This window comes from Botrytis byssoidea (assembly GCF_014898295.1).
Source record: "Botrytis byssoidea strain MUCL 94 chromosome Unknown BBYS_008, whole genome shotgun sequence".
NCBI classification, from domain to species: Eukaryota; Fungi; Ascomycota; class Leotiomycetes; order Helotiales; family Sclerotiniaceae; genus Botrytis; species Botrytis byssoidea.
In genome coordinates this window covers 1375629-1387809 of record NW_024065849.1, presented here as the reverse complement: position 1 = coordinate 1387809, position 12181 = coordinate 1375629, and the positions used below count along the sequence as shown (strand labels likewise).

At 43.2% G+C, this 12181-nt stretch overlaps 5 protein-coding genes across 5 annotated transcripts; 2 read left to right on the top strand and 3 right to left on the bottom strand.

Moving 5' to 3' along the window:
- Positions 1-20: 20 nt before the first annotated feature.
- Positions 21-4193, bottom strand: EAE97_005042 (uncharacterized protein). The gene is made up of 8 exons (XM_038875554.1): positions 3433-4193; positions 2814-3345; positions 2689-2710; positions 2568-2618; positions 2349-2518; positions 2114-2299; positions 1560-1943; positions 21-1511 (listed from the first exon to the last, which is right to left on the bottom strand). The coding sequence occupies exons 1-8, from the start codon at positions 3689-3691 to the stop codon at positions 371-373; spliced, it is 2745 nt and encodes a 914-aa protein (XP_038733911.1). The 5' UTR covers positions 3692-4193; the 3' UTR covers positions 21-370.
- A 987-nt stretch (positions 4194-5180) lies between these two features.
- Positions 5181-5477, top strand: EAE97_005041 (uncharacterized protein; the record flags this gene model as incomplete). Its single annotated transcript, XM_038875553.1, has 1 exon — positions 5181-5477. The coding sequence occupies one exon, from the start codon at positions 5181-5183 to the stop codon at positions 5475-5477; it is 297 nt and encodes a 98-aa protein (XP_038733910.1).
- A 725-nt stretch (positions 5478-6202) lies between these two features.
- EAE97_005040 (uncharacterized protein) lies at positions 6203-8221 on the bottom strand (the record flags this gene model as incomplete). Its single annotated transcript, XM_038875552.1, has 3 exons — positions 6203-6846; positions 7105-7632; positions 7684-8221. 3 exons carry the CDS (start codon positions 8219-8221, stop codon positions 6203-6205), a joined length of 1710 nt encoding a protein of 569 aa, XP_038733909.1.
- A 1707-nt stretch (positions 8222-9928) lies between these two features.
- Positions 9929-10968, top strand: EAE97_005039 (uncharacterized protein; the record flags this gene model as incomplete). Its single annotated transcript, XM_038875551.1, has 2 exons — positions 9929-9998; positions 10064-10968. The coding sequence occupies 2 exons, from the start codon at positions 9929-9931 to the stop codon at positions 10966-10968; spliced, it is 975 nt and encodes a 324-aa protein (XP_038733908.1).
- Positions 10931-11992, bottom strand: EAE97_005038 (uncharacterized protein; the record flags this gene model as incomplete). Its single annotated transcript, XM_038875550.1, has 5 exons — positions 10931-11074; positions 11138-11420; positions 11478-11557; positions 11608-11621; positions 11707-11992. The coding sequence occupies 5 exons, from the start codon at positions 11990-11992 to the stop codon at positions 10931-10933; spliced, it is 807 nt and encodes a 268-aa protein (XP_038733907.1).
- Between the last annotated feature and the right edge of the window lie 189 nt (positions 11993-12181).

Here is a 12181-nt window from a genome sequence, read left to right as displayed (position 1 = left end):
TTTCGAAGAACGAACCAACCATGGAATACGAAATGTTATTTTCTACTCCAGATACGTTATCTGTACTAACAAGCTCCATCTTTTCCAAGCCATACCATATCATCCCGAAAACATATCTATATATAATGAATCATTGGTACATACAATTCTCATCTTATTAAAGTCAAAATATTCCACTGTGACAAGAACACAGGTATCCCAAAAAACTCCCAAGCTGAACTCATGCCAGGCTCCTGTTTCCGCCCCGACCTTGATCATTGATCATCATAACCCTAACCCTCCCGTCTAAGCCCAACAGAATCCCTTCTCAACTCCATCCAAGTATCATCGTATTATATCATGTCGTATTATATCAAAACACCCATAGCAACTATGAGAACCAGTCGTCATCCCTAAACCCTCTATTAGCGCCCCCACCACCCCCTGCACCTGTATTACCACCTCCGTTCCCAGGATTGGGGTTGCCATTATCATAAAATGGGTTGCCAGTCCCGGTACCTAGATCACCACTCAAGCTATGACTATGCCCCGTACCGATACCAACACCTCCACCCATCCAATTCTCAAACCCAACTACCAAGCTCGCTTGATCTCGCAACCACCAATCCTGGCTTTGAACTAACTGCTCTACCCCACCGAACAGTGTACTAGGGCTAACATTTCTATTTGCACTTCTATTCCCACTAGTCAATGAGCTATTATTAGCCGTAGAAGTAGCATTTGCGATACTAGGAGCGAAAGATTGAGCCGGGTTGGTGTAAATTGTACGAGAGAGGGGATACGCAGAGACAGGTGACATATGAAGGGGATTTGTTGTCGTAGAATATGAGATGGAATCTGTATGATCAGATGGTGGCGAGACAACATTTTGGAGTCTGGGCAGCGAAGACTGCACTGATAGATCGCTTATCAAATTCTGCGTGAGTGGAACTTCTGAATCGAGAGGATAGCTGTACAAACTCTGTTGTAACTGGGTTTGACTTCTTGCAAGGAGCGGTTGAGAATGCACAGGAGTCTGGAAATGAGTAGGTGATGATGATGATGATGGTGTAGTCGCTATTATTTCTGCTTTCGGCGATGGAACATCGGCTGTCGAGAAATACCCAAACCTGCTATCAGTACGAGAGAATACAGCAGACGCTTCTGTAGGAAGATCGATATTCCATTTTCGAGCCAGAACAGAGAGAATTGAAAGAGTGCGGCGTGCACAGAGCCAATCATCGGCAATTTCCTCGAGATGTTTCACACCGTGAAATATATCTCTCTTCGCTGTCTTTTCTGGAAGATTCAGAAGATGAATTGTACAAGCAGAGTGAACAATATAAACTGCAATATTGCAGATTTGACGAAGTCCATATATACGCTTGTAAAGACGCATTAACTTGGATATCGACCCAGCAGCTTGTGTGCAAAGTTTTCGAGGAGATACATGTGTCGGTAAAGGCGATGTACTTGGATTGTACTTGAGGAACGGCCGAAATAGATGGATGTATAAAAGATGGAAAAACATGCTATACAAAATCAGTAATGAGTTAAAGTTCAGATATAGTAGTGCATACTGCATAAGAAGGACGTTGGGTAATTGTCCTTCCTTTGGTTCAAATTCCTTAGGTAAATCTCTTTTCCAAGCCTCGAGTCTTGTTTGTAATTCGCTAAGCTTCTTTAGCTCCTGTGATCTTCCAACACCCCTTTCAACATTTTGTGGATGGTAAAAAAATGTGAGAAGATCACTACTAATCTCACAAAGACTCGAAATCTGTAAAGCTACAGCTCTTGTCCTTGATGGTTGGGAGTGTAATTGACCAATTCCATTATCTGTGTAAGGTGACCAGATCTCATCGTCATCGAATTTCTTAACGTCATATTTTGGGACGGTGATGTCAGTCACCGATAACAGAGGAAGTCTTCCTAAGTAATTCGAAAAACATTTGTCGAAGAGAAAGCTATCGAGGAAAATCAGCAATCGCTCAAAGAACGAATTTCAAGAAAATGAGAAATTAATATTGCATTAGAAGTAAAAGCTAGGAGTTGATGGACCAGAAAAATAGGAATTGTGGTCAAGGAACAAATCAAACAATGATGGAAAAGAATATATTGAATCAATTCAACATACCAGCCCCAAAATGTGACTCTTCTAACATCGATTTCATCTTCATCAACGGGAAATTCCTTTGGGCTGTTTTTGTTGATTCCGGAATCCAGGTTGAGTCCCATATCTTGAGCCATTCGGAATGCCATTCCAGAGTAGACCCAACCTTTTCCTTCTCGGCCTGCACCTGCCTCACGAACTGACATCAAACTGCCATCATGTTAGATATACATATTTGAACATAAGCGTGAAGACTCACCAGAGAGCTTGTATGGTAGTCAATCTCGGTTTCTCAAACTCTTCATTCTCAATGAATAGTCTTTTCGCTTCCGCGAAATAATGATCACCTTTAGTAGCGGTGTCACCTGGATCTGCACAGGCTTGGGGAGAGTTTGTAAAATGACACCCCAGAGCCAGCATAGCATTAACCTGAGACTCGTTAGGAGATAATCACATTGAGAGCTGAGTCTTCACTAACCAATAATGATGAACAGTACATTGTTCTTTTTGGAGTCACTGGAGGTTTTCCCTGGATTCCGTTAACCCTGGATGTTTTGAATGTGAAATACAATGAGCCAGTGTCTGGCAAGTAAACATACCAAAAGGAAGTCTTTGTAAAACCTAGTAATATCAATCAGTCAGTAATTCTTGAAGCAAGCCGAGACGATGGAAAAGTGAAATGGACTAGCTTTGAATCGGGGAATATGGAAAAAGAAAAACCTACAGCGTTTTACTCAATGTCGTAAAATATGGATAATGCCATGTAAAATACATATTAATCAAATGGACGATGACCTCTGTATCACTTGTAACTGTAGTCCATGACAGGAGAGGTTCATCTTGTTGAGTCGTTTCCAAAGCGTCCCCATGTTCAACACTCGCTGCATCGAGATAAATTAAATTCGAGGTGCCTCCCAAGAACCTTACCGAACCATTTTCTAACCTCAATTCACCCATCTTCCCCGATAATTGGGTCTCGAAAGTCGGCAAACTAGATGACGTACATGCCATGTTATCGTCCATATCATCATCATCGTCTTCGAAGGCTTGATCTTGTTTCAGAATGTTTTCTGCTACATCATCGAGACTTTCACACGTCCGAATTTGGCGGACCAGATTTGGCACATCTTCTTCGGCGGCATTCAATATCGCTTGTATCAATGTTTGTAGAGTAGAATTGCGAGTCTTCAGACTATCGATCTTTTCTTTATATACGCCTTTTCTTCTATGGTCTGATAAGGGATCGTATACACATTCTGTCAATTCACAATGTCAGTCCAAGTACTTAGCTAGTCTTGCAGGCCAATTGCCACCGATCAATTGAGGATATGAGATGAACATACCAGTCCCATATACACTTGAGCAAGCTGCGCAACTTGGTGTGTTTCCATCGCATTTGGATTTGCGCTTCCTACATGCGACACAAGCTGTTGAAACACACCTTCTCTTAATCGCAGCGGCATCTCTGCTACTCCTCGATCTTTTATTCGACGTCGAGCTCTCCCGATCAGTCGTCACATTACTCTCCGGTTTGATCTTGACATTATTCAACGAGGACGACGATCCTCCATCAATGCGACCCGCATCCCGTACGTCAGCCATCCAGCGCGAGAGAGGGGCACGATCCTCAGCTTATCCCCTCGACGTTATCCGTATCAAATCCGTTGATGGGTGGTGCGCTGCGGGTCCCTAGTAGCCGGTAGACAAGGCTTATCCGATCCGATAAGTATTTACGGAGAACACACGCGCGGACCTATCCTTTCTCGCTGCCAATTCTGAGGGAATGCTACCCTAGACCATTGACCTTTTTGAAGCTGTAAGCAGAGTTGTTTCTTATCTCTGTCCTTCCTACGTTAAAGTGATATGCAAAAATATACTCGGGTCCTTATCGCAACTAATCGTTCCATGGAACTTTTGGCCGTGTTTAAGAAGGTATAAGTAGAAGAAGAATCCTCCCTCGAGTTGAGTTCCTGGAGATTGAAGTGATGATTCTTTCTAGGTATGGAGATGGTTTTCATATGGGCAGGTAGGTATGTTCTCTTATGAAGCGCAATGCCTAAGTAAAGCAAAGAAATGGAATGCTGCTGCCATCAATCTTCTGGATTGATAAGAGTGGTTGACTTGTGATTGGGGGAGGGGGAGGGAGTGCAAAGAGTGGAGATATCAATTGGATTCGAGGAAATTTCTAATGCATAGATCTGATTGGTCAAGACAGATTATCAATAAGGTCAACAGACAAAATGTCCAAACGCATGTAAATTACTTTCTTTTGCTCAATCCAACCCAACATATATCCAACATTTCTATTATATAAATCTTTCAACTCAATGCAATGTTGCTTCTTCATTGCAACTCTTATTAATTTCGGCGATAATAAAGTATGTGTCTCCGAATTGATGAAATCGATGCTATTTAATGTACGTAGTGTCCGCCTGCCGCTGAGGGTTTTTCTATTGCGGGGCCATCATTTTCTCAAACTCGTCAAGATCCTTCCTTTTCCTTATGCCCTGTAGGGCCGCGCTACCTATCTATCATGTTATTACTGTCGCTACTGCTTGTCAGCACTGGTGGAGGCATCATTCTCACTTGTGCTGACGGCCCTTGGTCTCTTGGTTCCTCGTGCCCTAACCTTGCAGACACACAACGCCCTTGCACGCTTCCACGCGTGCAGTGAGCATTTTGGCCCTGCATTTACGAGTCTTATCTTCTTCAAAGATCGGCGACTGCAGGTAGATGCGCCGTTAATAATAGCCCGCAAAACCCTTAAAGCTTCATTTGTGGCTATGTAAGCTTCGAGACTCTCCAAGCCAAGAGATGCCTAGGTGCTAAAGCAGAGCTGACGATATCGTCATATTATCCCATACGCTCGAGATTCCCACTAGCTGAGCCCCATGGATCTCAGTTGAGGCGTGATTGGCATCTATGTTGATAAAGAACCGCTGTGCCGCATCCTCACCGTATAAGATCTCACAATCCCTCTCACTGCCATGTCTTACACGCAATCAACATAGGTATGGATATGTCTTTTTCGGCTAGTCCAGACGGTTGACCGTTAAGCTTAAGCCAATACCGTCATGACGAATTCGGGATAATGATCCTTCGAGACTACATCGAACTAGATGGACTTTATGGCGATAAGTATGTATATCCGGAGAAGCACTCTCGACCGACAGTGGACAGAATTCCGGGATCTATGTCATCATCGTCGACTCATTACACTATCCTGTCCTTTTTCGCAACTAGTATGAACCTGTCGACATTCGAGATTCCAAAGGAAGAATTAGTTCTGAGTGAGATTCTTGGCAACCTGATATTCCCTTGTCGAAGCAAATCTTGGACATTGAAAGATGTGGTGTTCCTCACCCAAAGCGATGCGTTGTTAGTGTAGTATCGCATTGTCATATTGCTTGTTCTCCGAAAGCTAGGAGTTAAGGACGCCGAATGTTTCATTGATTGATGGTAATTCTAGACATTGGTGTCGATATCGTTGCGACTGGACATGGAGTTCCCAAAATTCCGTGACTTGGAAGTAATCTGGAAGCCGGCGGAAGTAAACTCCATGTCTACTTAAACTCCTTGTCTACTGCTGACACGGAAAGAATACGCAGTACGTTTTGTTTTCAACGTACTCTTGGACACCGAAGAAATTGCGCAATCTTCACTAGTTTCTGGATGCCGCTCAGTCGACAAAGTATCAGATCAAAGGTTGTAGTGGCATAGTCTACTCATTCTCGTTTAAGATTTGCAGGAGGAACTTTCAACCGAATAACATCATTGCAAGGAGGATTCGCATACATCTAGCAAGACATTTCTCATAGCAATGATGACCGAAGTATACACTTGTCAGGCTCATAACTCTATTTGGCCATTCAAGAACACAAACGCCATTTTGTTCTCCAATTCAACAATCATCGTATTTCTATTTGTATATGCTCATCAATTTGATCCGCAAAAGGGTATTTTTTACACTGCCGTTTGACCTTAAAAATCGCCCAATAACTCCATATGGCTATGCTTGTCATTTTCGTCCACTCATACGATCACGCTCGGATCCGATCCACCAATCATAACTCCATGCCCTCATCCTACCAGTCGTACATTTCCGCATTTGTCTTATCCAGCTGCAAATGTACTTCTCGTACGAAGTCTCTCGCCATATATCCACAGCAAAATGGGAGCTGGCCACCCCAATCCAATCGCGATAAATCCGATCAAACTATTACCCCACCCATAATCTAACGCTGCATACATGTATGGGGCAAATAATGGGAAACCGAAACCAGCCAAACTTCTCAAAACAGTTGCTGCTCCGACAGCACTTGCAGCGTATTTGGTATAGGAGTCGACTATGTAAGTTTGAATGCATTGAAATCCGATAATGGTTCCTGCTGCAAAAATTGCCGCTCCAATATTCGGCACAATCCAATGAGTTTTAGCTTGAGCCGACCATCCATACCAAAAGAGCCCCACTGGCACAAGCAAAGCACCAGGAATCATTAAAGGGACTCGAAATTCAGGCTTTCCCACTCCGTTGTTACGTGCCTTCAACTCTCGATAAATCCTGTCTTGTGCCGGTGCACATAGTTGCGTACCCAAGAAGAAACCGACTCCCAAAGAAATATAGTTAAGCCCACCCATCCCGACACTTTCGTTATATACGCCTTCCCATAATCCGGGAAATGTGGAGAGTACGAGATACATGATACCATAGAGGTAAGCCATATATACTGCTAGCACCTGGATGATGATTTGCGTTCCTAGATGATGAGCAAGTCAGCAAAAGCGATATTTATAGGATCGTGCGCAAGAGAGTCAATCAATGGCAGGTGTATGTCTACGTGATCATTGCCTTATACGAATTATGACCGTTTTAGGAAGATACTTTCTTCTCCAGCATAGTTCTTTATCCCACTGCCGAGCTTTGAAGCCTTTTTGTCATGTTTGTACGAAGCATGTGACGAGAAGCATGTGACGACATAAAGAATGGTAGATTTTTATGAAATGATTAAGCATACCAAGTAGTTTGAACGGTCGCGTCAGACTAACAGAGAGAGCTTTGAAAATAGTTCTGTCTGGAACATCCCATTCTGTGTGGAGATCTTGATTCCCAGTCTCCTTGATGAGCTTATTCTTCTTACGTCCGAGTAAAACAGGTGGAAATGTTTCTTGGAGGTAGAACAACCCTATTATTTGAATGACCGCATCTGCAATAGTAGTGGCATAAAAGACCCATCTCCAGGTAGTATTCTCGGCTATGAACCCGCCTGCTATTGGACCAACTGCCGGCCCCAGTAGTGGAGCGAGAGAGTATATAGAAATAGCTTTACCACGCTCTTCGGCTGTGAACAAATCACTGAGTACTCCACCTCCGAGAGCTAAAGGGGCTGATCCACCTAGCCCGGCAAGAAATCGGAAAGCAATCAGTTGCCCCTTGGTTTGTGCCAGACCACAGCCGAGATTGAAAAACAAGTATACAAGGTTGCTAACTTGCACTATAATGACTCGTCCAAACATTTCACTCAGCGGTCCAAGAAACAATGGGCCTGTTTTCATGTCAGTATTTGTTTACAATTGCCAACATAGAATCGACTCACCAATCGCATAAGCCAGGACGAAAATAGATAGCACCAGACTTTGCTCTATAGAATTTTCAATATGTAAATCCGAACTTATGGAAGTCAGAGCTGGGGCTACCATGGAAGAGGAAACTGGGGATATAAAGGTGAAACTTGAAACTACCAAGACTGCAGCCCATTTACGTCCGATTTTCCAATTCTTAGGGTTCTCTGGATCATGTGGCCCTTCCCAAGTGACTAGGTTTGGATCCCTCACACTTTTCGTGCTCTTTTGAGTCTTTTCTCTCCCCAATTCAACATCTCTCTCAACCTCAATCCCATCTATAACTTCTGGCGATATGCTTGAAGCGCCATCGGTATCTGTATCTTCCAAATCGATTGTGGAATCGCGCTCCATACCTTGATCAGTTTTCCCTTGAGATACACCAGCATGACCTGTATAATACGAAGTGTCATCGAGGTGATTTCCAGATAAACATCGATGTAGCCCAGGAGACGAATCGGGTTTTGATGCACCTGACTTGCGGGTCTCTTGCCTCGATATCGAGTCCGTCATTTTTGAGGTAAGGAACCCTCCTATCCTTTTCCTTATTATTGGCGCCTATCTATTGTTGTAATAGCTTCGATAATGTACGTTCACAAAAAGAACTAAGAAGAAAAAGAAAATGTCAATCCGAAACAAGAAGATTATATTAATAAAAGATATCGAAAGGAAAAGATCTTCATATATGACATGAAACTTTGAGTGAATGACGACTGTAGTATAATTGCAGACGTCAGAAGGAAACCAAGGTAAAACATGAAGGACTCACTCTTTTTATATATACAAGATATATTTGCCTACCTCTTTGAGAGCGGCCCCACTTTCTTCACGCTCATTGGAGATTGACGATTTGTAATAGAAGATGGCGACTGACCGTTCTTCATCTGGCGGGGCCGGCAAGATTCATGCGGGTTTTGGGAGCAAAAATTACAATTAGACCCTGCCTGAAATGCTTTAGAAAACGGGTATCGGCACCGTCTGAACGAAAATGGAAGCGGTGAATATGAAATTCTTGATCATGTGATCTATACACGGCGACAAAGTTCTTAAATCCGTTGCGGAATAGGGAGAATTTGAAAGCTACTGCACGACGTTCAAAATTGTACATCGTATTTAGGAGGTGATGGTGGTGGTGGTGTGGATCGTAGGATCGTAACGACCAGCAACTAAGAAAGCCATTCATAGACCAGGGCATTGTGAATATAGATAGCACAATTTAATGTAAGTCGTCTGGAGAAGGTTATCGCTTATCCTGTCCTATCATTGTCATCATCTCGAGGTTGTGATGCAGTAATCGCAGATAGGCAGCCAACGGAGTAAGGAATACCGAGCGGGAAAAGGTATTGACCTATCGACGGAAGATCAAAGCACATCTCTATGCCGGCTGAAGCTCTCGGATTGTGCTGCATTGTTGAAGCTTGATAATGGTTCATATCATTACCCCACAATTTCACTACTCCGTACTCGTTCTTGATCAAAAGCCTAGGGACAAACGATAGTATTAGCCAAGAAATCTCGAACTTCTTTTGATAGTGTGTGTAGATGGCTCATGGTGCATGGAATGAATTCCAAGCAAGAGTTGGACGTGCTCGATGTCTTGAGACACACCTCGATATCTCATTAGCTCTACTAATTCGACTGCTAAATGATCTCAGACATCGTGACACCCGTCAATATGCCAGTCCGGGTTCGAAAAAGATACTCTCCCAAGCTTATTAGATGATGCACGATCTGGTCGTCGATCGCGTGTGTGTCTCGAGCATGTCCACCACTTTGATATTGAGACTCGTATCGATAGCGTATCTTTGACGGACTGTCCCTTGCTAGTTTTGCAAATCTTCCATACTTGGCAATGTTGGGAACTCTTTGACTGATTAGATAAACATATCCGGAATGTATCTGCAATTGGTGTACTCATTCATCATCGACGAGACTTTGCCAATGCAAATTCGCTCTTGGATGCGTAATTGAGTATCAGCACCTGTGTCGCACACACAGCTGAAGGTTTTCATCTTTTGATACATGTCACATGTGACGTGTTCGATTAATTGATAGACTTATGTGACATGCTGACTGATTGTATTCTCGTAGCGAACAATCAGCAAAATTTTAAGATATGCAACAAAACGCTTTTTGATGACATAATCTCATCCCCCAGGAGCTTTGTGTCCTAACCTTTGAGCCTGGCCACAATAAAATCAACGCATCCATACACCAATCATGGCAGAAGAAGCTCCTTCCCCAACATCTCTCATTCGAGATTTTAAATTTGATCGTTTGCTAAACCAAGGTAACTTTTAATATCACAATCTACCTCCATCCACAACACCACATCTAACTGGTCTACCTACAAAGATCAAGCAGGACGACGTTCTGTTCTCTGCGGTCAAATCAATTCCAAGCCATGTCTCTTGATTCTTGAGCGCGCTCCATTTCCTACCTCCTCAGACTATCTATCTTCTCTCCCGACCACTGTCCAATCCCTCGAGAATCTCGGCGCAAATGATGTCTACTTTTGGTATTTGGCCAATGCTGGTCCTTCGCAAACGACTGAACCTACCGATCTGAAGATTAATCTCATCTATCCATGCACAGAACAGCACATTAAGAAATATAGCAAGCAAGGACTTCGCATGATCACAGAAACACCCCAAATTTACAGCGAGAAGATACGCCCATATATGCAGGCGAAAAGAGATGGAGGTAGATTAAATTGGGTATACAATATAATAGATGGAAAGACTGAGGTAGAGGATGTCATTTATAGAACCCCACAAGGTCGAGATGGAGATGAGGGGTTCTTATTATTGCCAGATCTGAACTGGGATCGAAAGACGATGGAGGGGCTCCATTTATTAGGGCTAGTGGAGAGGAGAGATATATGGAGTTTAAGGGATTTGAAGAAGAAACATGTACAATGGCTGAGACATATGAGACAAAAGTTTGTGGAGGCTACGGTGAACTCATACAAAGGATTGGAAGAGGATCAGTTGAAATTGTATGTTCATTACCAACCGACCTACTACCATTTTCATGTGCATATCGTACATGTTGCATTAGAGGCGGGCGCAACACAAGCAACCGGAAAAGCGATCGGATTGGAGAGTATAATCGAGCAATTGGAAAACATGGAGGGCAACGAAGAAACAGGGATGGATAAAGTGTCTTTGAACTACACCGTTGGAGAGGCAAGTGAGTTATGGACCGATATATTCGAACCTATCAAGACTGGTGGTACAGCTTCTCTACGGCAAGAATAAGATCGTTTACTTCCGACCCTCCTGGGCAATCCGTCCACTTCCTGCCATCGCGTACACAAAATATTTCTTCGTTGAGTCTGACAGTGCAAGATTTTATAACACCAGCCTACAGCTTTTGGTTAGCATGGGAGCTCTGAAGGATAAATATGAGTTTTATCTTCACACATACCTCGGTACTCCTTCTGACACTATCCCTTAACATTCCCATTCCATACCCTCCGTCATCCTGCACAGTACACGCATTGAGTTTTTCGAAATCCATTCCATGCTCTAATGCGCAATCCTCCACTAGACTTCTATCTGGTATGTCCTTATAGTCTCTGGTTAAACACATCGTAAACCCAAGGTAGATTTTCGGGTCGGGATATAGCGTCGCAGAACATAATTCGAGAATATTACCCATGCATTCTTGTGGGCCATGTTTACAGGCAACTCCGTCATTGTCTGTAGGTCTGCAAAAGAATGGCCGTTAGACTCTTCAGATGATTCTTGGGAGGCTCAACACTTACGCGCCAATAAATGAGAGCGTGAAGTTTACTTTGTCATATACTCTCTGCATAGCTGGCAATACCATCATTTTTAAACAGTCCTACAAGTAAATTAATTATGTACCACAAATCTAATAACAGCTTGACTGACCTGCGCATCGGGACCTGGATTAAGGAGTCAGTACATGTCTATCGGAGAAATACTCTGGAGCAGTGCAAGAGAAATGAATTGCGAACCGATTAAACTTACATTTAGACATGATATGCGCTTCCAACGGTATAGGTTTGTGATCAGATGTAGATACAATATCCTTCGCATGGTTCGTTCCGGCAGGTTGCGGTTGCATGCCGCAGCCCATGAATAACTGATGGACATTTGCAGTCCATAAGAAATACAACAGAGCAACCGTTAGAGCTCCAAAAGCTAGAGGTCTAGCTCTTCGTGCAGGTGGTCCGGTCAACATTCTCTCTCCTTTCTCGTTATCCATACTATGGTATTCGAAATTGGTATTGATCGTGGGTAGGGAGTCCTTCATATTGATGGATCCATAAAGTACTGATAAGATAATGAAGCTTGAAGGTTAGGGGAGCATCAGTTGGAGCATCATCCAGCTGAAGATTCGGTAGAACCGCGGCTAAACACAGAGTAATCATATCTGATCGGCTGATCTAAGCGGGCACTCATGAAAGGAGTTAGTACCCAATTGGTACATGCCTTGAATCTT